Source organism: Corapipo altera, unplaced genomic scaffold, assembly GCF_003945725.1.
Source record: "Corapipo altera isolate COAL_440 unplaced genomic scaffold, ASM394572v1 1, whole genome shotgun sequence".
NCBI classification, from domain to species: Eukaryota; Metazoa; Chordata; class Aves; order Passeriformes; family Pipridae; genus Corapipo; species Corapipo altera.
This window is the reverse complement of record NW_020884873.1, coordinates 7,356,456-7,381,308: the sequence shown is the minus strand read 5'-3', so window position 1 is coordinate 7,381,308 and position 24,853 is coordinate 7,356,456. Positions and strand designations below refer to the sequence as shown.

Sequence of the window (24,853 nt, the reverse complement as noted above, 5' to 3'; positions counted from 1 at the left end):
AAGTAGACTTTAAATATCTTCAGTGTATAACAGTCTTTTAATTCATTATCATGTGCTTTGAGTTTGTGACAGTGAAATTGTTAACAGGTGCTATATAAGTGTTTAACGTGAGGTTTACATCAACTCTAATGTAGTCAATGGTATATAAACTTAATTTCAAAACTGCTAGCAGGGTGAAAGGCTGGTTCAAACTTGTTTCTCTTCTAGATAAATAGACTGTGTCACCTACATGCCTGAATTTCCCAGTAGGTGAGAAATTCAAGTATGTAGTGATACTTGTCAGTCAAACAATTGCTTTCTTGGAATTGAAGCAATGATGAAATCCTCTTATTTGGAACCATTAATTTGGTCTCTGGTAATAGTGCTGTGCTGAGACTTGCTAAATGTTAAGTAAGAAAGCTGGGGTAAGTTCTCAGTCTGACCTGAGGAATACTAAACTGAGTAAGTGGTCTTGAGCTGTTGTATTTGACACAAACCTGACCTGCTTGACATTCAGATAGTGCACCAGGTGGATTTATGTAGCTGACACTAAATCTGATGTGGTACTAGCCCCTAAGTGTCTGAAAGAGGTTTCAGGATGAAAGAAAGCAACAACTAGGGATCTGTGTTCGTAAGAGTATCAAACCAAATGACTCAAGGTCATTTAAAACTACTGTTTTTCTGCCAGACTTATTTTCACATGACTTAGAGTAGAAACAGACTGATAGTATGTGAAGTCAGTGAGACACATGAAGATTAAGAACTCAAAAAACAATATAAATATAGAAGTCAGAAAAGCATGTTTAGCTTCAATGCTCCTTCTCATCACTGAGAGTATAGGTGATCAGCTTTCTGTACATTTTTTGATGGGAATCATCATTTTTTGATCTTGTACAGTGGCTCTGCACAGACCTCTCAAAAGGGTTTATACTGTTGCTCTGGATCAGTTTTAAGCTTCTTGGATCGATTTAAAGCATGGTCCTGTGGAAATACACTCGTGATTGCAAAGTCTGTATCTAAAGCTAACCACTCAACCACTCTGAGTGAAAAGCATTCTTGAAAAGCTTGGGGCTGAACTGCCTAATAACATGTGGTAGGAATGTCTGCTGAAGAGACTGAACCCAAATATCTGTTTTCCATAGTTATCTTATTACTATCCAGATAAGACTGAGTTTATCTCATCATTCTGAAGGATGTCAATACTGAGGTGACCTAGTTTATCAGATAAACCCCTGAGGTCTTGCTAGTAGAACAGCGTTGATTCCAAGTGAGAATTCTTAATCAAATGTTACTTGATTTTAATCTAAATTGGGCTTTTTCATGCTGCTAGCAAGCTTGTTCTCACCTATGCAGCTGAATATTGCAGTTGTTGAATGCATTAGAGGCTTACATTGACAGCCTGGGCTCTCAGTGGCTTTAAACAAGCATTATACTCTACAAAACTAAGGAAGGGATCCCCACTTATTTCAAGTAATGGAGGGGCAGAAGAACAGAATGTTCAGAGCAGCTTAATCAGTCTCTGAACATCCTAATGCTGCCCTTGCTTCTAGATGTGGTAACTTATTGCAGTTAGAAAAAGCTTTAAATTCATCTGTGCCTTCTGTTTTAAGCAGTGAACTATCAATCTGATGGAGCTGTTCCTGTTAGCAACGGTAGCCTTGCCTTTTATCCAGCACAGGCTAACGTTATTCCCAGACCCCCTCAGCCTTACCTTAACAGTCGTGGGTCTGTCAGAGGATCTGCTAGAGGTGGAAGGTCACTGGCTAATTCATATCGCTCCCCTGGTGGCTACAAAGGTATGTCTGTATTTACCACCACCTTAAAATTTGCTGTACTAACACTGCAATGTGATTTAACACAACACAGTATTAAATTCAGGTTCTGTATGTGAAACTTCTTAAGACAAGGCTTTAAGGGCAATGTGCAAAGAACAGAGTCCTCTTGTAGAATTCAAGGAAGTTCATTCTGACTTGTGGTCCCTGTACTTGAGATTCTCAGGTCAAATGGCAGAGCAATTTCATAGCCTTCTTAATTATGAATATAGAAACTTTCACTAATAGGTTATTAGATTATCTAATTGTATGGACTCTTTATTTCATTTACTGTTCTGAACTTCTTACCCACTTCTGTTCTTTCTCTTGGCATCTGTCTTGCTGACAGTCTGGGCAGGCATTTTTCTCATCAGATGTCACTTGTAGTATTTGCCCAAACCAAGATAGTCTTTGCTTAGCACTGCTGGCTTTAATATTGCCAGCAGAAACCAGGATGGGGGACAGGCTCCCAGTAGTGAAGATCCCTTCCAGATTAAAACCAAACTGAAGAGTTATAAGAGGAGGATTATTTGGTCTCTGCAGACCAGTTGCTCTTTTGCTGCAAGCTGAAGTATTACAGAAAGTTTCAGCTGACTTTCAGCAGATACTAACTTAAGGTTGTTGGTAGCTGTGGTCCATTCCACTTTCAAGTGGAAGGGCATTTAGTGTGTGATAGTTGCTTCAGTTATTGGGCTGAGCCTGCTCATACCTGGTAGGAATTTGTACCAAATGAGTTCTATAGGTCTAATTTAACAGCAGTTAAGGGTTTGGTGGTGTCTGGTATGAGATTGCTTGCAGTCCTCTTTGGCATTTAAATAATAGCTCAAGTTAATACTTTAAAGTAATGAGTTACTAGCTCAAGAGGCAAATTATTATAGTAGCACCTAAATGTATGACAGTGGTAGTTATATGTAATAGCAAAAGAAAGTATTTCTTAATTCTCCATTAAATCCTGTTTCTGGACCTAGCAAGCTTTTCAGCTGTTCTGTGAAATCCCATTAGTATCACAGGCAATTGTAGGGTCTGTTCATATTTGAAAACATGCAATTTTGATATATCCACAGTGGATAGTTATGAGTAGCTAATGAAATGCATTTATTAAAGGAGTAGTAAGACTCTGTTCCAAATTCTGAATTTAAGAATAGCTGTTTTAATGCATAGCTTAATATGCATAATTGCCAAAAAAGAGCTCTAGTTATATTCTGAACCTGTAGTTTAAACCAAACAATGGATAATATTGAATAATCAATGTTATTTGAACAGGTTTTGATGCTTACAGAGGTTCACCTTCAATAACTAATGGCAACTATGGCCAGCTTCAGTTCCCTGGTAGAGATTATGCTGGAATGCCATATTCTCAGAGGGTAAGTATTGACTTTGTTTCCAGTAGCCTTCCAGTGTAGAGAAGCTAAGTCTTCTAATATGATAATATTTCATAATCTTAACAGGTGAACTATTTCTTACAATCTAGAGGTTAGTTTTGTTTCCTAGGCAAAACTCTTTTTTTGGAATGGTAGACAGCAGTTGAATTAAGTCAATTCAGACAGATAACATTTCTGTACAACAGGTTGAATTTTAGTCTGAAGGGGGTCTTTGAAATGCAAACAGATGATAAATAAGATGTTGTATGAGTCTGTTTTATTACTTTAAAAGTTGGTACACTAAAATGACTTTGTAATGTAAAATAATGAACCCATAAATGGACTAGCTGAAAATGCAGTTATGCAAAATAGCAAATAAGAAGTAAGAAAACAAAGGTTCTTGATGGGAGGAGAGTCTGTGAGGGTCTTCTCTACAGGCTTGTGCACTTCTAACAGACTTGATGTTTGAAGTTCACTGAGTTTGCTCAGTAAACTCAACGGAGTGCATAGTTCAGAAGCTAACTTGCATTAAAGAAGCATCAAAATAGCTCTTTAATTTTATACAAGCTGTTATAGAAGTAAATTTTCCATGAGTAAGGCTGTTTATCTAGATCTTATTTCTAAACTCCATCATTGTCTATTCTAGAGATTAAATTTGTTGTGCAAAAAAAAAAAAAGGCATATTTGCCTCACTTGACGTCAGATTTGCTTACAGCCATCTTCCTAATTCTTCTCTTTTAGGATGTTAATTACCAGCAGTGCTATAAACGAGGTGGGATAACTAGTGGTCCTCGAGCAAATTCAAGAGGTAAGGCTGACATCAGGTTCCCAGTGGTACATAGACATGCTTGGGTGTAGCAGCTGGGGTGTTATGAATAGTGTGAAAAACAGTACACCATCACTGACATAACAGATTGAGCTTAGTATGAATTAACTGAGCTAGGTGGAAGCTTGAATACTGTTCTTAGACAGCATTGCATAGCAACAGATTTAATTTCACTGTTCTCAGGTTGGAGTCTTCATGTATCAAAGTTCTGACACAATGGTGCCCTACTGAACTGCATGAATAAAATGACTAGGAAAACACACATAGGGTGGTTCTCTGTGTTCAGGGAAGAAGCATTTAGCTTTCCCTTAATTGTGTTTTCTCTTGGTTCTGGTTAAGATATCAGATCCCAGACACTTTGTAAGAGAACTTTTTTGATGAAAAATAGTGTGTTTGGTAATACAGGCTTATTCTGTACTTCTGTGGTGCAGTATAAAACCTAAAGAAATAAGTAAGACTAGTTGTTTGAAACCAAGCACAAAATAGCATATATTTTGAGAAGTTGTAAACAACATCCTACTGTATGGGCTAGAAAAAGCTGGACTTCCAGTGCTACAGGTGAGAAATGAGATGAACAGTAGCTGTAAATCACTACTTTAGAGAATAAAGGGATTTTACAGCATATCATGGAAGCTGTTTCAGGATAAAGCAGGTCATCTCTCAGTTTGAGGGAGGATTCACAGAATATATATCAGAAGAGAACTGAGATGATGGTTAATTAACAGTTGGCAGAAGTACTCATTAGCATTAAGATCTCATAGCAACTTTCCTTAGTTTCATTGATTATCTTTTAAGATGTTGCTTTCCAATAGAAATAGCGATGGTTTGCCACTTGAGTGCGATTGTTTTAAATTTCTCAGATCTATTAATGGTTTCATTCATTTTAACTTAGATATTGGAAAAGATTAAACACTTCATTTTGGGAAATGTAGTGCAGAAAACTTTAAGCAACTCTAGTTTGTCAGGCTTAAAATATTCTAGTATCACAAGTTAGGACTACTAAAGATGCAACTCTAGAAGAATGGTGTTGAGTAACTTGAAGTAAAAATTCAGATCTTGAAGGTGACTAAATGACTACTTGGCTCTAACTTTGGCGATTTTTTTTTTTTTGAAATTACATTTTATCTCCCCTCAAAAGTTAGCATATGCTTTCTATGCTGATATATGTGAAAAAGTAAAGCTAAAACTATTGCAATTTACCATCCTCTCCTACTTAGGAGTATAAGAAGTAACTGTTCATAGCTAAATTATGTCCTATGTTGCTGAATGCAAGTGTGATGAATGTAAACCAGCTTCAAAGCTTTCTTCTCACTGAAGTCCCTTAACTTGCTGTGGCTGAAAGACAAACCTGTTGTGAAGCCTGCACACTTGGTGCTTAAGATTATGCCTGCAGGCCTAAGTGTATCCTTTGGTTTATAATACTTAACGCTGTGCCAATGATTTTTAACAGCAGGGTGGAGTGACTCCTCTCAGGTGAGCAGTCCAGAACGAGACAATGAAACCTTTAACAGTGGGGACTCTGGGCAGGGAGACTCCCGCAGCATCACCCCTGTGGACATGCCAGTGACGAGCCAAGCTGCCACCATCCTCCCGGTGCACGTCTACCCGCTCCCGCAGCAGATGAGAGTCGCCTTCTCTGCTGCCCGAACATCCAACCTGGCCCCTGGAACTCTAGACCAGCCCATTGTGTTTGACCTGTTGCTGAACAACCTTGGGGAAACTTTTGATATCCAGCTTGGTAGGTTCAACTGTCCGGTGAATGGTACCTACGTCTTCATCTTCCACATGCTGAAACTGGCTGTAAATGTTCCGCTGTACGTGAATCTCATGAAGAACGAAGAGGTCCTCGTGTCAGCGTACGCCAACGACGGGGCTCCTGATCATGAAACAGCAAGTAATCATGCAGTCCTGCAGCTGTTCCAGGGGGATCAGATCTGGCTACGTCTGCATCGGGGAGCCATCTATGGAAGTAGCTGGAAATACTCCACCTTCTCGGGATACCTCCTTTATCAGGACTAAAATCCAGTGCGATGTTTACAAAAGAGCTGCTCCAAACACCTTGGTGGAGGGGGGTGGGACTAGCTTTGCACTTACTACTGACTTTATAGAGGATATGTGGTTCCATTATTGGGGGGAAATGATGGTCCTGTTGTGCAAGGTGAAATCATGGAGTTGGGGTACTGAATCAGCACTAATTTGGCACTTTATCAGTTGTGATGTAGCCTTGCTAATAAAGCTGTGAATGTATATTGTTTGCACTTACCCTAAACTGTATTAATGTCCAGCTTACTACACTATTGATTGCCTCAAGTATGGGCTATTCACAATGCCTTGTTGTGCCTCAATAAAACAAGTTAATATGCATTTTAGTATTAATCTTGCTCGTGGTTTCAATTTTAAAATATATCACTGAGCTGATTCCTGATGTGGGGGATACATGAATATTATTGCATAGAACTGGTCTTCAAGTTTCAGTAATTCAGGGTAATCTGTGTTTAACTGGGATTACTTGTTTATTCAGTTCCTGCTTGATGTCCTCATCAAGTGTTCACTTGATCAAAATGAATTCGATATTTAATTATATACCTTCTTTCTTTTTAACTGAAAGGCCAAGAAATGAGAAGTGAAATGCTACATACTTAGTTAGGACTACTTATTCCATATACATATCCTGTCAAAATCTAGCATTGTCATAACATCAATCCTTCAGTAGTGATGCAGTTGAAATTCTTAAACCTCAAAATACTCACTGAAGGGCTAGCTCACAGTGTTATTCAGTTCCAAGATACTTTAAAGTTAAAATTCACCCTTCTGAAGCATAAATGTGTATTGCTTCCCTCGCCCATGAGACTTGAATCAGATTGTAATGCAAGTTATCTCCTCATTTGAGAAGACTGCTGAGGAACTTTGTATTTGAAACCTGCTGCTTGCAATTTAAATTGAACCTGAACACAAGTGCTAGGAAGCATTCCTGAAATCCCTTTCTTGCAGCTATTGGGTGGTTTGACCAGCCTTCAGCACTCTCTTGTGGCCTGAGGATTGAAAAGACATGAGGTATGTCCTTGCCTGAGCTGCAGTGTGTCAAATACTATAAATAATTCCGATGTTTAAAATGGTAATATGAACTAGTAAGAAGGTAGGTCACTGTCTCTTCCTCCTTTGAAAAGCTTCAGTAGATTGTTTTAGCAGTAAGAAGCACTTTATCTGAGTGTACTGAGGTAGCCAGTGCACAAGCCTGACTGGTATATCTAAGGCTGAACTAGAACTATACAAAGTAAAGGCAGCTTAGCTATCTGCTTATCTAAATAAAAGTAAACCCTTAAATTTAATAAATTTCAGACCTGATATAAAGCTGCTGTTTCTAGGTAACTGGTTTCACAACTTTAAACATTTTGCCCTTGCTACCATGCAGGTGCCAAAACAAGTCTGGCATGACTTCTGACATAAAGTCACTGGTATAAAGATCTTGATTTTGTTCCAAACTCAGATTTGTTTTTCATACAGATTTTTTAAATGGTGACCATACTTCAGGTCTTGATTTAATTCCTTTGGCAAATTTTGAGTTGAGATATTTAGGTAGGATAAGCTTTAGGGAACTTAGTTTTTACCACTACAAAAATGTCAAGCCTTAACTATTGTACACTATGCCTGTATTTTGTATTTTTAAACTCACTAGTTCTGACTTTAGCCAGCAAAGAGCCTTATGTCTAGAACAGTCAAAACAGAGTAAGTGGTAGCTTAATTAGCACTTTTTCCTTAGAATGTTAACTCTCCTTGTAGATTGAGAAATATGGTAGGCAGGCAGAAGTGGTAAGATAACTTCCAGCTTGCAATAGCTTTGCAGCTGTGGCCAGACTGACTTCTATTGCTTTTTTCACAGACCTGCAACAAGCTATTTTATTTATTATTATTTTATTTATTTATTTATTTTTTAGACATGTGGGGCATTGAGTCACCCTTCTCCCAGGCTGTCTCTAATGGGACTGGTAAATAAGTAAGTCCTACAGTGTGTACAGCAGGGTATCCCTTGCACTTCAAACTGCTTTAATGTCAGTGCACAACTGCTTGGTGGACCCATGTTACCATTTGTTTGAGACTAATCTTATATCTCACTGGTAGTTCTAGCAAAATGTATCTTTACCTTGCATATGTTTAAGATATCTGAGATAAATCTCTTTCAGAACTGGTTGTCCATTTGTATAGTAAGGATTTTTGAATTCCTAACTAAAAAGAGTACAACCAGAATTGTGTGGATATGATGAATGCAGTAATTGTACTATTCCTTGATAGCGAACTTGACAGTAAATCACAGCTTCTCAAAAACACAAAGCTTTTTAAGCCTTATCAGCCTGAATTAGAATAATCCCTACAGTAGCAGCTACTTTTAAAAAAAAAATCTTGTTTTCTCCTGATATTCTTTATTTAAAAAAACTACAAAACTTGGACAATTCTCTTCCCTTAGAATAACTAAAAATATGATTAATTTTATGCTATGGGTTTCTCACCTAGTACCTTTTCATCTACAGCTCTTGGTTTTCACTGTTTCTAGTCAGCTCTGAACACTGCTTTTGCCAACCTCTGTTACAAAAAGGAGCATAAACACAACTGGACAGGTGCTGTCATAAAGAAGCTTTCAGACCAGAAGCAACTCAAAAGGCTGTTACTGAACCTCAAATGCTAAGGCTGTGTTTAAAAAAATACTGCAGAAGACCAATAGCTGGCCAAAGTCCCAGGGTAGAAAACTTGTTATTCTAATCTCCAAAACATCTAAAAAAAATCTAAAAATGTGACATGATGGTTTTCTATGATGATAAACACCCAGGGTAATGATACTTCATCTTTTATGCTTCTAGATGAATACTTTTTGAAATCTTCTCAAAGTACTTCAAAAGATTTCAGTGCATTTACTGACACAGTTTTAGTCTACCTCAGAATGTCCAGACATAGGTGAGTTTCACAACTTGAAAATACTTGAGGTAACACTGCATAGACTTCATGTAAATACTGTCTGACAGCACCTTTATCCTCAGTAATTGTTAAATGGAGTTGCTTGAACTGTTAGGAAAAACACCCCAACTGTATAAGAATGATAGTCAGGTGTAATTAAAGCATACAAAGGGACATCATAGTTCTGCTAATTTCTTAATGCTGTCTTGCTTCGTAAATCTGATACCACCTAAATTCTCTCCAGTTTAGTTCTCTTGTGTGTCCTGCTGAAGATAAACTGTAAGGGTAAGGAACTAACACTATATTTTGATTTGGAATGAGTGAATTTCCGTGTTTCCTTCTCCTGAGGTCAGTGAAATACTGGAATTACCCTGAAATGGGCGAGTGTAATGGTTTTGGCTGGGAGAGAGTTAATAAGAGTAACTGGTATGGGGCTCTGTGACCCAAATCTTTTGAATTTGTGACCAAAGCACCATTGATAACACAGCGATGTTTTGGTTATTGTTGAGCAGTGCTAGCACAGTGTCAAGGCCTTCTCTGCCTGTCATACCACCCCACCAGCAATTGGGCTGTGGGTGCACAAGGAGCTGGGAAGGAATACAACTGGGACAGCTGATCCCAATTAACAGAGAAGATGCCTCAGCCCCTATGATGTTGCTCTCAGCAATACAAGATGGAGGAAGAAGGAGAAGGGGGCATTCAAATTGTGGTGTCTTGACATCTAAAGTCACCATTACACACAATGGAGCCTTGCTTTCCTGGAAATGGTTGAACACCTGTCTGCCCGCTGGAAGTGGTAAATGAATTCCTTATTTTGCTTTGCTTGAGCATGGCTTTCGCTTTACCTGTTAAACTCTTCTTATTTGAACCCACTGAACCCACAAGTTTTCTCACTTTTGCCTTTCTGCTTCTCTCCCTCATCCCCCTGCAGGGGTGTGAGCGAGCAGTTGTGTGGGGCTGAGCTGCCTGGTCGTGGGGTTAAACCATAACAGGTTTCCTAGAGTTTTCAAAGCAGTAGGGTACCAGTACTTCCGTGATTTATTTTTTTTTTTTCCCCCCAGGCTATGGAAGCGAGGGGAGACCACGAATAACCTCCCAGAATTGCCATGGCTGACTGCCTGCAGTTAGGGAAACCTCCATCCTGCAGGCTGCAGTGGTGGTGCAGGGAATGTCACTGCTCTGTTGTACTGGTTCAGTTTATGCACCTTTTCCTCCCTGACTGCTTTGTTATCTACAGCTGCTCCAATGAAACAGTCAGTGGGGGTGATTGCTTTGGAAATTTAACTCTGATCAAAGGCTTGTATCTGGAGGACTGGAATACATTTATCTGCTGCAGATCATCCTTGCTAACTCTTTATCAAATCTATACATATCTTTTGAGAAAATTGCTTGAGTCTTGTGGAGGATATGAAAAGTCTGTTGTGTATTATAATTGGAGAGATACAGTATCATAACCAGATAAAAATGAGTTAACTCCAGTTAAGCACTTGTTCCCAAGTCCTTGATCAACTGAATTTCGTGTCTTGTCTCCCAACTATAGACAATCCTGTTAAAAATGAAAAAACTTATAAATTTGTATCTGTGGACTGAACATTTCCAGGTGGTGTGGTACTTGAAAAATAATATGGTGAAGCACTAACCTAGCTTGATAGGTATGAACCTATCAGTTCATACATCTTTTGGACCTTAGATGAGTAAGGTTTGAGATGTGGCTGGTATGGAACAAAGGCTTTATGCTAAGTACAGATCTAGTCACTTTGTCATTATTTTACTCCAATGAAGTAAACCCTATATTGAAAACACAGGATCACTTTTAACCTGTAGCACATCACACAAAGATCATTTTCTTTCCATGAGTGTCTGCTATTAACTACAACTTAGAACTAGATGCTGTCTTAGAGGAACTTGGTTGGCATGATAAGGGAGTTGTTTTTCTATGCCAGCAGAAAGTGTTACACATTGTGTTCAGCCAACACTCCACATGCATTTCTAAACCACCAAAAGTCGAAAGACTAATTCCAAGTAACCTGCAATATGTAAGGCTTTTCTAGTTTTCCTCCACCTCCCCAAGTTCTTGAACTTAATCAGGTTATCTTGATGGCAACTCCGTCAGGAACTTGCTCTGATTTTTGTTGAAGTCAAACTTGCATTGCTTTAAAAATCTTTGGTTTCAGCAACTGGGTTTCAAAATAAGATTGTTTGTTCTAAATGCTGTATAAAACTCTTGTTATAGGCACCTGGAATGCTTCTGAGCTTTAAAAAAAAAAAAACCTTTGCTTTCCCATATCACTATCTTCCTTTTTTTTCCCCTGTACTTGTATGCTGGCACAATTTTGATTTCAATTTTTTGATATCAGTTTCTTTGTATATCACTTGTCCCTTTCACACTGGGACTTCAATCACCAACAGTTAGAGAGCTGACAAGCAAATCTCAGAATTTTACCTCAGATTCTCTATTTGCAGAGTAGCAAACCAAACTAAAAAAACCCAAATAAATAAATAAATAAACCCCAACCATTCTAATTCAGTTCCAGATCCATAATTTTGAAGTAGATGAAGCCTAAAGCGTTAACAGAACCTTTGCTCTAACAATATGAGTTCTTGCTTCTAAATAGTTACTTTCATCCTGAAGTTTTTGAAGTTACATAAAAATATCTCAACTAATGACTAAACTTAAGTTTAGAATAACATAGCCATTGGTATCTGTGGAGGTTCATGTTGTACAGAAAGAAGTACCAGGCATCCAGAAAATCCAGCACACGGGTAGACTACAATAATTCCACAATTAAATCACTGCTGACATATTACAAAGAAAATAAGCATTGTTGAACTGGATGTTACTTGATTTGGACACTTGCTGGCATTGCCTCCTTGATGTCTATGAGTACAAAAAGCAGGTCTTAAAAGCCAAATCTCAGGTGTAAAATCTCTTCCACTTTTTGTGTAATCAGTGTTGTGTGTTAAAAGTGCCATTTTACATACAGGTAGTAAGTGCAATAAAATTCCAGAAAACATTTGAGGAAGATAGTGAAATAGCCTTTAAGCACGTTTTGTTCTCTATTAATATGTTTTTTGTCATCAGCTCTGCAAGACTGAAGTCCTTCAACAAATAAATTTCATACCTTTTAAGTTCTCTCACCACAGATGAATACACAGAAATGGAATGAAACAGATCTGCTCTTAAACTGTCCATAACACCCCATTTTGGGAAAAAGGAGTAGAGAGAGAACACCACAAATCCTTTAAAATAATTTGGTTTGGGTATGATATGTGATCCAAGATCTTTGAAATGGTCAGTTTTCACTGGACAAGTCTTATTTACTATCTTAATCAAAATGGGAAAATAACAAAAAATTGCCATAGTTAACGATTACATAGTTAATATACTTTTTACACTAACATTGTTTTTGTTTCTATTTTATGATTACAGAACGTATTCTCATCTGCTTTCAAGAAGAAAAGGAAAGGTGAATGAAAGTGCCTACAATTTTGTCCTGGATGCTGTAGAGCTGTTGTTACTGGAAAACAGAAAGATAATGATCAGGTGTTCTGCAACACCTCAAAAAGTGATGAAAACCACAAGAGAGCCCAGGATCTCCAAGTGCTTGGTAGGTGCAATTCATTGTTACAGCTGAATTCTTTCCTAATTAGAGGCAAAGTTACTAAGGGACAAATTGGAGGGTTTTTTTTTAATTAAATCACCCTAGTGCTACCTGCTTTAACATCTTCCTCTGTTTATCCTGTAATTACAATGAACAAATAACATGTTGTCCTATTGTATTCTTAAGGCACCAATATAATGGGATGATCTCGTAATTGCCCTTCCGTTTGACTCTTCCTAAGCACAGCAAATAGTCTTTCTGTTCTTTCTAACAGCTCATCACACTTCTCTGGTTTGTAAATGTTATGTAAAACATCACCTGCAGAAGTAACCAGAGTATTTGGCTCACCAAGGTCAATATTAGTCACGAGGTTTTTCTGGTCTGTTGTTCACCTGCCAACTACACCTTTGACAAGCATCTTTCTTAGACCTGTGCCGATGCTTAAACCTTGCTTTGGTTCACCTGTGTGTTCTGGGATTTAAGGGAGAAACAGGAGGACAGTGGTGGAGAATCAGGATGGGTCAGGTGCTTGAGTTAGAAGCGTTAGAGGTGGTGTTTGAAGTTAGAAGTGGTGTTTTGTGTTTGACAACCTGAGGGGTGTAAGCACCTTCCACCCACTTTCACACACGAACAGCATTAAGATAAGCAAACCCTTTTCAGGTTCTGCTAATCTACGTAGTGATGAGGACAAGTATCCCACGGAAACATGCTAAACAGCACGGTAGTGTGTGTCCCAACTATGCATTTTAGGAAGCTCCTGGCAGCAAATTTCTGTTTTCCTGTGCGTTGAGAGTCGTTCTTGTGCAGCTGCGCATCCTTAGGCACTTGGATAACGGCGCGAACGATGTCAGTTCTTTTCCGTGGAACTGACTCCACCATTCAGTCCCGGGGTTCTCACTTTTAATTCTTGTGCGAACAACTCACGGGGCCGCAAATACAGAACAGCCCAGCCTGGCATGCACGCTGGAAAGCTGTCTAGAAAACTGAGTAAACTGTGGAGAAGGAAATTTGGGGGTTTAAAGCCCTAATTGAAGAACAGTCCGCGCAGGGGCGCGGCGGGAGGTGCCGCCCGTGTTCCGTACAGCGACATGGCCGCCCCCATGGAGCCACGGCCCGCAAACCCCGCCCACCGCGCGCCGGCCCGGCCCGCTCTTGTCCGCACAACAAGATGGCGGCCACCTCTCGCCGACCCCTTCCCGAAGCCAGAAGGCGGCGCCGCGGCCGTAAAGCGGCGCCCGCTTCCCGATACCCATCTGTCGCAAACCGGTGAATGGCTGTGGCGAGGGGCCGGGGGGGGTGCGGGACGCGGGCCCGCGCTCGTGGCACGGGGGGGTGGCGGCGGCGCTAGCGGCGGCTCCTCCGCCTCCTCTGCCACCCCGGGGAAGCGCTGCCCGCCGGCGGGGGGAGGGCGCGATGGATCCCAACAGGATCATCCAGGCGCTGAAGGGCACCATAGACCCCAAGCTGCGCGTGGCCGCCGAGAATGAGCTCAACCAGGTGAGGGGGGGGGCGCGCCCCGCGCGCGGCACGGGGGCGCCTGGCCCCGCCGGCAGGGGCGGGGGGCGCCCCTGCCCCGCACCGGGACCGCCCGCCCGGGCCGGGGACGGGACACCGGGATGGGGGAATGGGGGGCGGGCGGGTCGCTGCCCGCGCCCGGCTGTGCCCGCAGTGCCGGGACCCCCGGAGCAGCGCTCCCCAGGGCGGCAACCCGGCCCCGGGCGCGGCCGGGGCGCCGCAGCTCGGTTCGGGAGGGGGTGACATTGGTGTGGCCCTGCGGGGGTCGCGCCCCGGCGCTCGCAGGGACGGGCGGCACTGGCGCCCGGGGCTCCTGCTGTCCCGTTCGGCAGCGCGGCGAGTGGAACTTGGGAGGAAGGCGCGTTAGGTTTCGTGGGCAGTGTTGGTCACGGCATCCCGCAGTTAATCGTAAAATATATGGAGTTGGAAGGGACTCATCAGGATCGAGTCCGACTCCTGTCCCTGCACAGGACACCCCAGCAATCCCACCGTGTGCTTGAGAGTATCATCCAAACGCTTCTTGAGCTCTGTCAGGCTCGGTGCTGTGACGACTGCCCTGGGGAGCCTGTTCCAGTGCCCAGCCACCCTCTGCTCTGGGGGAAGAACCTTTTCCTGATGTAAAAACCTTTCCCTAATGCAGCGGTACTAGGCACTGAATCAAAACTCTGACCACAGCCTTTGAACATCTGAGAAAAGAGAAAGCTCCCTTGTACAGCATTAATAAAGCTTTAACACCCGTGCTTCGGTGGAATATTTGATCAGTTCTATAGGAGGACTTGGGTTTTTCCCTTGTATCGGTGTGATAACAAAACAGTCGCTGAGCACTGGCTGTCAGGAGTTACGGCTGCTTCAGGATTGCTCCTCTGGCTTAGTTTTCTATTTAGGCAACCTAAAACTCCTTCTGAATTAGATACAGCTAATCCTTACTTTAGCAGTTGGTAAGGTCCTTTAGTAAATCAGTGGATTAAGTGCTGGACATTGAGAATGCTCTTGGGAATAGTTAGATAAGGATGCAAGACGTTTTTTCTTTATTTGGCATAGTTACTTTAAAAGTTCATCAGTACTTATTTTTATCCCTACTGTTGAGGGCTGAGAGGGAAATCACAAATATTTGTCAGCAGCCTGCTGCATGTAAGTCAAAACTACAATACAGACTACTGCTACTGCAATGTTCTGTTCAGAACAAAGAGGCAGCTCTCTGGGTTCCTGGGTCCTGCTCCTAATGCTGTTTTCACATCACCAGTACCTACTGTGAAGCTCAGGAACAGTTTTGAAAGCATTTTAGGTTTGAGAGCTGTAAGATGTTTTAAATTCGGATGATGGAAAGTACAGTTCTCGTGAAAGACACAGGTTTTGGGTTCAAGAGTGCAAGTGGACTTATTGAGAACAGGTTGAGATGCAAATTTTTCTTTAAAATAGTTGACACATTTTTTCCTAACTATTATAAAGAACGAATCTCGAAATTATGGCATAGCTATTTTTGTGTAGGCTTCCTGTTATAAATGAAGCACAGTGTATCTGACTGACATAATGTGCTGACACCGCGCTGGGTTTGACATTACTCCTTGGATGAGAGGAACAAAAGTGCTCCCAAAGAATGTTACTTAACGTGAGGCTTTGACATCTTGAAGCTTTTCAGTGCTTTTGAAGCAAGACTTCAAAGGGATGTGTCAGACTCCCATGTGCCTGATGATGGTGTTGACATGTCATTGTGTCCCTGCAAGTGCTGGATTCCAGATGCTGTTCTAGCATTTATCTTGTTCTAGCAAAGGAACCAATCCACCAACCAAATAGAAAACTCTCCAGCAATAGGTGCCTGAAGTGGTAAAATAAGAACAGAACAGGGGTCACCTTTATTCTGTGCCGTGGTTACAGTGATGCTGCTCCTGAGGCACACTGGTGGGTGTTGGGGTAAAACTTGGCTGTGTTAGCCCGTCTGCAGCGTGCATTGGCATTCAGGTTTGAATCCAGGCAGTGACAAGAACTTCCCAGACACTACAAATCTTACTACTCCACCAATATGGTGCCTCTCTATGGGTACCTCTTTGCTTGTACCAGTACTGTGAGTCCTTTAGGACAGTATCAGAACAGTCCCCACTCCATAGTTTGCTTACAGTGTAGAGCACAGGGAATGGAGATTAAAGGAATGAAAGCTCTTCTACCTGTAAGAAGTCCCAGCATATTTGAAAATGCTTCTTTTTCTTCTGTATGTTCCTGTTGCATAAAGGTAGAGCCAAATCAATGAATTTGCTGTCTGCCTTCTAGATTATCATCTAACTGCATTCAGAAATAGAATCAAGATTCTTTTTTTTTGCCCTTATTATATCTGCTGTAAGGCTACTTGTGAGTTTTCTTCCTCTTGCAGCTAGAAACAAGTGTTAGTTTCCAGGCAAAATTAGTTTATGGTCCATTTATATCCATTTGTGGCAATCTCACTTCTTAACTAGAATAGGTTTCTTGGTACCCTCCCTGACATATTTGTCAGGGGCTGATCCCTGGTGGCCTGTTTTCCCAGCCTCAACAGGCAATATTTCCTTTGCTGTGTCATAAAACTGAATTTATGAAATCTAATAATAGGAGAGCACAGCTTTTCCCTGTGCTGGTTTGCCTTTGAATTGATCTTTCCTGTGTGACCAGGTCGCTTTGTGTTTGCAGAAAGTCTTGTGCTCAATGCCACTAATACCTCATTAGGTACATCCCAAATCTACAATTATCTTCATGTCCAACATCTGCATATTTCTTATCACTCAATATGACAAGGTTCTTTTATCCTATGTTTGTTCTTTACTAAGAAACCTCAAGCTTTTAGGAGAGATTCCTGTTGTTCTTGAGTGTCTGACCACGTACTTTGTCCTATTACCCCACTCCATTTTTGTTGGTGCAGTTCTAAAGATCATTCAGTTCTTTATAGGATTTTCTGATCTTTTTCCTTGCTTGATGCTGCTTCTGAATCATCAACAAACTTCACTTCTCTCTGTGATCTGAACACAACCATAAGTGTGGGATTTGTTTGAAATCTGATTCTTGCTAAACTAGAGCAGTAATTTCCTGCCAGGTCAGTAATCTCTGTCATGTAACTGCTGTCATTTCCCTGTTGGTTTTTGAAGTGTACACATCTTTCCATCTTCCTCTTTTTCTTTTGCCCCCCTTGCCCCACCTTTTTTTCTTCAGCTCTGTCACATCATAATCAGTGTGCACTTTATGATTGTATTTGTCAATCACACTGTGCTTACTCGAACAGTCAGTTGTCATACCAAGAAAGATATTCAGTTTTTGTGCATCCTTCTTCAGTATCTGTTCTAGGCTATTCCACTTCTTACATGCATCTCATGGACTTCAAGAAATTCTGCTAAGTTCATTTATTTATTTATTTATTTATATTAAGGCTATATGCTGCTTTCATGTGCCAGTTCTTAGAGTGCTGTGGAATGTACTGTCTGATTACTGAACATACAGAGTCATTTCAATTCCAGTTCAGATAGGATTTCCATACAGGTTTTATGCATTAATCTTCACTGACCCAGTGTGCTGTAATACATTTCTTTGGCTTGTAACAGAGGGGGAAGTAAGAACACAGTTACAAAAATACAACTGTTTGTTTTAATATTGGGTAGTAGTGACATAATTTGGCTTTGACAGGAATTGAGTAGCAGCACTGGAAGAAGTGTGAGAAGATTGCCCAAAAGCAGAGGAGTCCAGAATAAAGTTTGGCTTCCTTCTGTATCTTTACACATTGTTTGAGTGGCTGCCATAGTAGGCAGGGATCTTAAGGCCGTTCTGAAAGTGGCAATGAGCACCTCATGATACCTACAGGAAGGAATTTCAGGTATTTGTATTGAATTTTATGAGGAAGTTGATTTGGATGATTAGAAGTTCTGTGGAAAGTGGAGTTTCGTTGGGACTGGGTAAATTTGACAGCAGAATCAATAGAGGAAAGAAGCTCAGGTAGGTTCTTACACGTGCTTATTTTCACTGTGTGTTTTCCCCTCCCCACACAGTACTTTGGCGTGTAGACAGGGAGGGAAAGAAGAAAGTGTCTTTTGAAGTTCTGTTTTGTTTCAACAACTGTCTGTGACTGACATGTAAAAAAACAAGAGAGAAAAATATTACTAACAACTGCAGAAATATTCCCAAGTGTGACAAGTACTGATGGAATTTCTAAGTAACACATTTTCAGTACACAGCAAACAGAAAATAAAACTTGGTAAACCGGGTAGTTGAGCATTTGGATCAAATGTATTTAAGCCTTAAAATAATCTCTGTAAACAGTTAATTGCTTAGGAATTCAAGATACAAATTTCTTCTGCATTTGTCTTTGCAAACAAAGATGTAGTGCCTCGTTTTTTCAGCAACTTTTATGTGCCATAATTAGATTCAGAGTTACAGAGAAAGTGATGTTTACTACTGGTGGAGAAGGATGATCTTAACTTCACTTGCAGAACCTGAGGAAAAGCTTCCAGGTGTCCCATATCCATTGTCCTAGAGTATCCTGTTGTTCTGCAGGGGAAGAGGCACCCTTCAGTGCCATCCTGCACTCAGGCACTGTGATTGCTGTCAGTGCAGTGGGAAGGTCACTGACAAATGTAATTCTGGAGCAGTTGCTTGCTGTGGGCTTTAAATGTGACAGCAACTGAGACACAAGAATAACTCTTCCTGAGATGAGTTTAGTAGTGTATAATGTGTGATCTTTTGAGGACTGGATCTGTGATACTGTGGCAGGGAAGAATATGTTAGGCCAAAGGAGGACCAGAGTCCAGAAAGCTGTACAACTGCAGTGCTCAGGTCTTGAGACAGTGGACACAGATGGAACAACGTGCATGGGGACATGTGTGTCTCTTCTCCATTGCTGTAAATTTACCCAGTTGTGTCTTCCCAATGCTATATGCCTCTCCCAGTTTAGCTGCTAGCCTTGCACGTTGCTGTATCCCATCTTCTTAATCTCAATGGAAATTAAATGACATTATTTTTTTTATCGTAAATGCTCTGAGCTGTGATTTATACAAGAACAGTCAGGATGTGTTCTACACAGTTTTAAAATAATTACTCTTTATAAGTACTCAGTGAAAGTTTATTTTTCAAAAACTTCCACTTTCTCCTTCAAAATAAATACATGCCCCCTTGGATCAGCACCTTCACAGAAAGTTTTACCAAATCACAACCATGTGGATTCAAGGCAATGTAATTATTCACAAGCTGCACAAAGCAGCGTGCTGTGTTAACTGGAGTTGTGCTGAAGGTCTTTTTCAGCCATCTGGTGCCTCCCTGCGGCTCCTGGGCATGGCTCTTCAAAATCAGCAGATAGTTTTCCGTTCCTTCTGTGGAACCGATGACGTTCCTGCTCTCCTTTTGTTAAGGTGCAGCTGCAGTGATACAAAGAACTGTCTGGCTGAACTCACCCAGCTGCGAGGTCTCTTCCTTGACTCTTTCCGTTTACACAGTGCACACCTGACAGTTGCCCTCGTGGGATCTGTACAGCTTTACTCGCTGATGTCGGGAGCAAGGCAGGGAAGGGATAGTCCCAAGATCACAATTAGCATAACAACTAAACAAATGAGAATGTGCTGGTATAGGAAAAATGTTGCTGCGTGCGGCTTTTTAAAAAGTCCTCTGTTCTAAAAACTGCAAGCACCATGTGGTTTTCCTGACCGGGTTTGTTGCTGCACAAGTGAGCAGGATGGAATTTGAGCTTCACAAATACGACAGAATAGGGTGTCTTGTTTCTGAAATGGGCTCACGGTCTCTGTTGGTCTCTACAGCATTCGTGTTTCTAAGAACGAGCAGTAAACGGAGCTGTGTAAAAATCTGAATTATGACCATGATAATAGTATGGAATAGGAGGATTTGGTGGGCCCTGTGATCTCCTTAGGGGTGGCAGTATGTGAAGTGTACAGGAACCCTGTATATCCGTGTGCCGGTAGGGATGGGACCCCCTCTGGGACACGTGCGTACCTTCTGCGTAATGTGTCTTTTGTCACTCCTGGCACCTACTGAGAGGATCTGGCACACAGGCCAAGTAACTGCATTTGTGTATATCCTGGCAAAACTTCAGGGACAGCAGTTGTACACCAGCGCAAGTGGTACCAATAAAGCTCCCTGGAGTAGTGCTGACTTTAGTGTGGACTCAGTAAAATCTGTTTGGGCAGAGAAAGGGAGATAATCCTGTTTATCACTGTGTCCACCCTAAATGTGGTACTGGTGGAATTACAGCAGGAAACCAACAACAACAAAACAAGCCCACAAAAAGTTGCATTTCTAATTGGTGTGTTTATAGTAGTGAAAGCTGTGTGTAGATTGGATCTGAGAACAGCATATTGGCACTGTTGAGAACAGAAAGGACTGTTAAGAGTTCATGCATATTTTTTGGTTTTCTGTGCTGCTGGGATTGCTCATGCTTTCCTTATCTCCCTGGGGGTCGGGTGTTGAGTGCTGGAGGATGATGCTGAAGCCCTATCAGAACCCACCAACGCTGCACAGATTCTGTCCAGATTCTGCCCACGCATTCTGAAGGGCAAGCTTTGCACTCCAGGATGCTCAATTAGAAGGTGATCTTTGGAATCCCAGTATGCTTCAACCAGTTCAGCATGTCTGTAGATAAATGCAGTTCCTGTGCTGTCTGTTACAGCTTTACTTCATCAGGAGCATTTCTTATGGATAATTAAAGTTTATAGAGAAGGGAATTGCAAGAGGGTATGCTTTTGATTTTCCACTACTGCTTTTATCTTAGATGTCAGATTACTCTATAAACATCAAATGAGTCTGTGAGTGCAGAGTAGGTTAGAATTACACTGTCATTATGATGGATAAAATGAGGGCCAGAAAGTTAAGTGATTTGGTAAAATTATCGAATGATAGTGTCGCGATGCAGCTGGTACACTTAGGCATCATGAAAGGAATGCAATTTTACCTCATTATGGAAATGTTAGATCAAGGAACTGGGTTCTGAGAGCAGAACCTACTTCTTATTTCACAGCTTCAAGTGAGGCAGATTTTATGGGAGGATGTAGTACACTTGAATACTTGTGCTTTAAAGCACAGCTCTGGAAACAACCACAGTATTGCCAGGCATAATCTAGTGGGAAGGAGACACTATAAAAGGTGAAGTACAGAAAGCTGCTGCCATCTAGCCCCAAGAAACATCTCTCTTTGAACATAAATCACATGGATCCAAGGGATGAAAGATCTGACCTGCTGGAACCGACTGATGTTGCCAAGGCTTAGTAGTAACTGCACCCTGCTGAGTCAGTGATTCCTCGCTGGAGGAGCCCTGGTGAATGGCAGCAGTATAATGCTATCAGAGTGTCACATCTCTTAAATCTGGCCTGATTTGCTCAGAAGTTCAGTGAGCATTGTTTTCTCTTTGAAATTCTTCAGCTGCATGGCTGATGTAGTGTTTGAAAAGTTCCCAGGAAGGCTGTGGGTTTTGAAATGTTATCTGTCTACACTTGATTTTAATTGAAAATGTTTATTCTGCTGTCTCCCCGGTTTTTATTTAGATGCACTATACATCTAGTTCCTTAAAAAGATAGTTGTATATGGCTAATGCAAATACTGTTTATCTTTGAAAACAATTTTAAATGTTTTTTTAATGTCTTCACTATTGGTGTTCTACCGCAAACTGTTTTGCAAATAGGTGGCATGTATTGATGAAGCACATCAATATCCATTTGACTTACACAGTTAAGTTAAATGATTCAGACAGATCTTTAGTGCTTCTCATTATGTATTCTCAGCATTATTTAAATATTCATTATCACTAATCTCTAATTGAGAAACTTGTCGCGTTACTTATTCCACCCATGTGCTTGTTGCATGCTCGGCTTTTACAAGTAATTATTTGGACTATTGCAGATCTGGGTAAATCCAAGTGCTAAAACCTTTCATACTTCATGAGGAGAGTGGAAAAGCACTGCAAAACCCTAAGTTTGTATTTCTTATTCAGCATTTGCTAACACAGCCTTCTTTAAATGTAGTGACTTGCTTGTTTTGTATGTATTTCAGTCCTATAAGATCATCAATTTTGCTCCAAGTCTGCTGCAAATTATAGTATCTGACCAAGTCGAATTTCCAGTGCGTCAAGCAGGTGAGAGAAATTCCTTGTTTCATTTTCTTTCAGTAGGAAGTCAGTCTGTTAGTTATTTCGATGGAATAACTGTTGCAATGTAAGTCAGTTCAGGTTTGTTCTGAATGAAGAAATGAAAAGGACCTATCTTTGCTTTTTCTTTCCTACATGAGGGTCAGATAAAATCCTGAGTATAGGGTAGAGTCCAGCTTTGGCCTCCCTGTGTTTGTAGTGATCCCTACTGGATCGATGTGATACTGATATGAAAAGAGAATGATTTCTACTCAAAACTGAGCACTGAGAGCTTCAGCTATTCTTTCCCCTGGTGGTGAACAAGTAAGGATGCCAAGACAAGTGTGAATTTAAAAATAAAAAAGTATATCTTGTCTGAATACATGTCTCTCTGTTTAAATCTCTTTTCCTGGAAAAACAAAAGTTTCTGAAAAATGGAAAAAAACCCTTAGTTCCCTAGATCCGGGGTAGACACATGGGCTTAGGTGGTATCTGTGGTGTCTGCTTACAAAAGTAGATGTGAAGGAAGGTCACATCACTGATAAAATACACATTTATACTCTGAGCTTGTCTTGAAGGCTTGCCCAGTTGTGTGTGAGTTCAAGTATGGTGATACAGTTAACTGTAGTTAACATTTATGTAAAATCAGATTCTAAATTCTCATAATCCATTTTAACTACTCCTACACAATATTTTTGACAAATACAGAGAAAATTCAGCTCTTTCAATAAATCATTAATACTGTTTTATTCACAGCTTTGTTTTTGTCCTATGGAACAGCATTTCCCATAGAGGCCCTGTTGGGTTTTTTTTGGTACAGATCCTATTAATCCCCTGGGTGTGTTGGGGCATGCTGACATATGCTGTTTGTCATGCTGGCATTTGTTTTTTCAAAGATAATCCAACTTTGAATGGCGTTGTTAAACCATTCTTTACTAAAGTTTGATGCTTAATCTAAACTCCATAAGGTCATTTTTATAAATTAATCTCTTACTTCAGTATCATTTAGGAAAAAAAACAAGTGTGTAGAATGTAATTTTTTTGTTGTTGTTGTTTTTACAGAGCAGGGCTATAGTATAAAAAAGCACATTTAAATTACATTGGGAGGTCAACAGATTTCCCTGGGAATTTTTTAAAAGCCAAAAACTTGTATGGACAAAGTAAATTAAAGTCTTGGGCTGGTCTTTCTGAACCTGTTTCTTGTCTGAATATTTTGGCATGTCATAGACAAAGAACTGTTTTTCCTCTTACTCCTATAAAATATTTTACAAACTACGATTTCATACTTTGTAATTTGTCATCACCAAGAAAAATTATTGTACTCAAGGATGTCTTATTTATACTTTAAACCCCTAGCTAGTTATCAACCAAAATAGTGTACAGGGATAAGAGTTTATTAAGTACATTCCTTTAGTGCCTCACACCATATTTCCTATGTTTCCTAAAGAATGCCTACAGGCATTTTAGTACTGATGCATAAATGCTGCTTTGTTTTCTTTTGAAGATTAACTTTATTTTTCATGTTTTTCCATGTGAGACAGAAGGGAACAATTCTAAGGGATTATGGGAAATCCTAATAGTGAGATAAAGCTTAGGGAATTCACAGTGAACATTTCTGTCTGAATAGAAGGTAGGCCACGTGCCAGTTTGGTACTGGGCATTTCCCCAAGCAGAGCGTCCCATCTGTGTGTGCAGCGATTTGTTTACATGAGCCTTCCAAAACTTCACTTACTGAGCTTCAGTGGTTGTTTTAGGGATGAGTGAAAATACAGATAAGCAGATTTTTGTTTGCTCGTTTAGAACGATGGAGTATTATGTCCATATGGAAGACTGTTGCAATGAAGAATGTACCTTGACAGAAGCTGACAGAAATATCCTTCTGTTCTGTTTTGGAACAGGCACTTGAACCTGATCTTGTGTGAAATCATGAAAAGAGTTTTTCTGACTCAACTGTGCTTAGTGCCTTTAATTGTTAAGAACTCGAGTGCTGGTTTTCGGTTGTCTTTTGAACTCTTTGTTCTGCTTTCAGCTGTACTACGTCTTGAGCGCTGAGTAATGTAGAAGTGTGTTAGAATTAAATTACTATTTCCCTGATGTCTATTCTTAGCTGCCATTTACCTGAAGAACATGGTGACACAGTACTGGCCAGACCGTGAACCACCTCCTGGAGAAGCAGTGTTTCCATTCAACATCCATGAAAATGATCGTCAGCAGATTCGTGATAACATTGTAGAAGGAATAATTCGTTCTCCTGACTTAGTGAGGTACCTTTCATTGCATAGAGATATTTCTATTGGTCATGTTTTCAGACCTACCAGTCTGGATGTTGATGTGAGAATCTCAATGTTTTGAGTACTTGTTTTGCAAAAGCAGTAATAATTAATTTAAACTTATTTATGTGCGCTTGTTTTTCAGAAATGTGGTAACCTGGTTGAGAGCCCTGTGATGTGATTTATCCTCTTATGGTGTTTGTTCAAAGTGTCTTGTAACACTTGCTGTAGTGACAGCCTGCCTGTTTGGCTGATTGAGGGCAGATTGTGTACAGGGCTGTCTGCAATACAGAATTAACCATTTAGGGGAAATACTGTTTCCTGTTTTCTGATAGCCCTTTTCTTAATTACTTCAACAATTTTTATATGTCTTCCCAGTATTTAAATGTGTATTAGTGTTCTTGGTTTTAAGATGTTAGAAGAATGAAGAATTACTTTTTGCTGGAAGAATAGTTAAGAATCACAAGACAT

General features: G+C 40.5%; 2 protein-coding genes across 9 annotated transcripts in view; both read left to right on the top strand.

The window, feature by feature from the left end:
* CAPRIN2 (caprin family member 2) overlaps positions 1-6,346 on the top strand; it is a 34,057-nt gene extending 27,711 nt beyond the window's left edge. For 4 of the 6 annotated variants that reach the window (XM_027665160.1, XM_027665182.1, XM_027665153.1 and 1 more), the window contains 4 exons: positions 1,590-1,775; positions 3,054-3,154; positions 3,893-3,959; positions 5,428-6,346. In XM_027665160.1, the coding sequence (XP_027520961.1) occupies positions 1,590-1,775; positions 3,054-3,154; positions 3,893-3,959; positions 5,428-5,996 (923 nt within the window). In that variant the 3' untranslated portion in view covers positions 5,997-6,346. The remainder of the gene's footprint in view (positions 1-1,589; positions 1,776-3,053; positions 3,155-3,892; positions 3,960-5,427) is intronic. The other 2 variants (XM_027665174.1, XM_027665167.1) reach the window with 2 other exon arrangements.
* Positions 6,347-13,899: 7,553 nt separating this feature from the next.
* The window catches only part of IPO8 (importin 8), a 48,619-nt gene continuing 37,665 nt past the window's right edge, over positions 13,900-24,853 (top strand). Inside the window, exons 1-3 of one of the 3 annotated variants that reach the window (XM_027659347.1) lie at positions 13,900-14,023; positions 22,040-22,121; positions 24,220-24,376. In XM_027659347.1, coding sequence (XP_027515148.1) covers positions 13,940-14,023; positions 22,040-22,121; positions 24,220-24,376 — 323 coding nt within the window. In that variant the 5' untranslated portion in view covers positions 13,900-13,939. The remainder of the gene's footprint in view (positions 14,024-22,039; positions 22,122-24,219; positions 24,377-24,853) is intronic. The other 2 variants (XM_027659334.1, XM_027659340.1) reach the window with 2 other exon arrangements.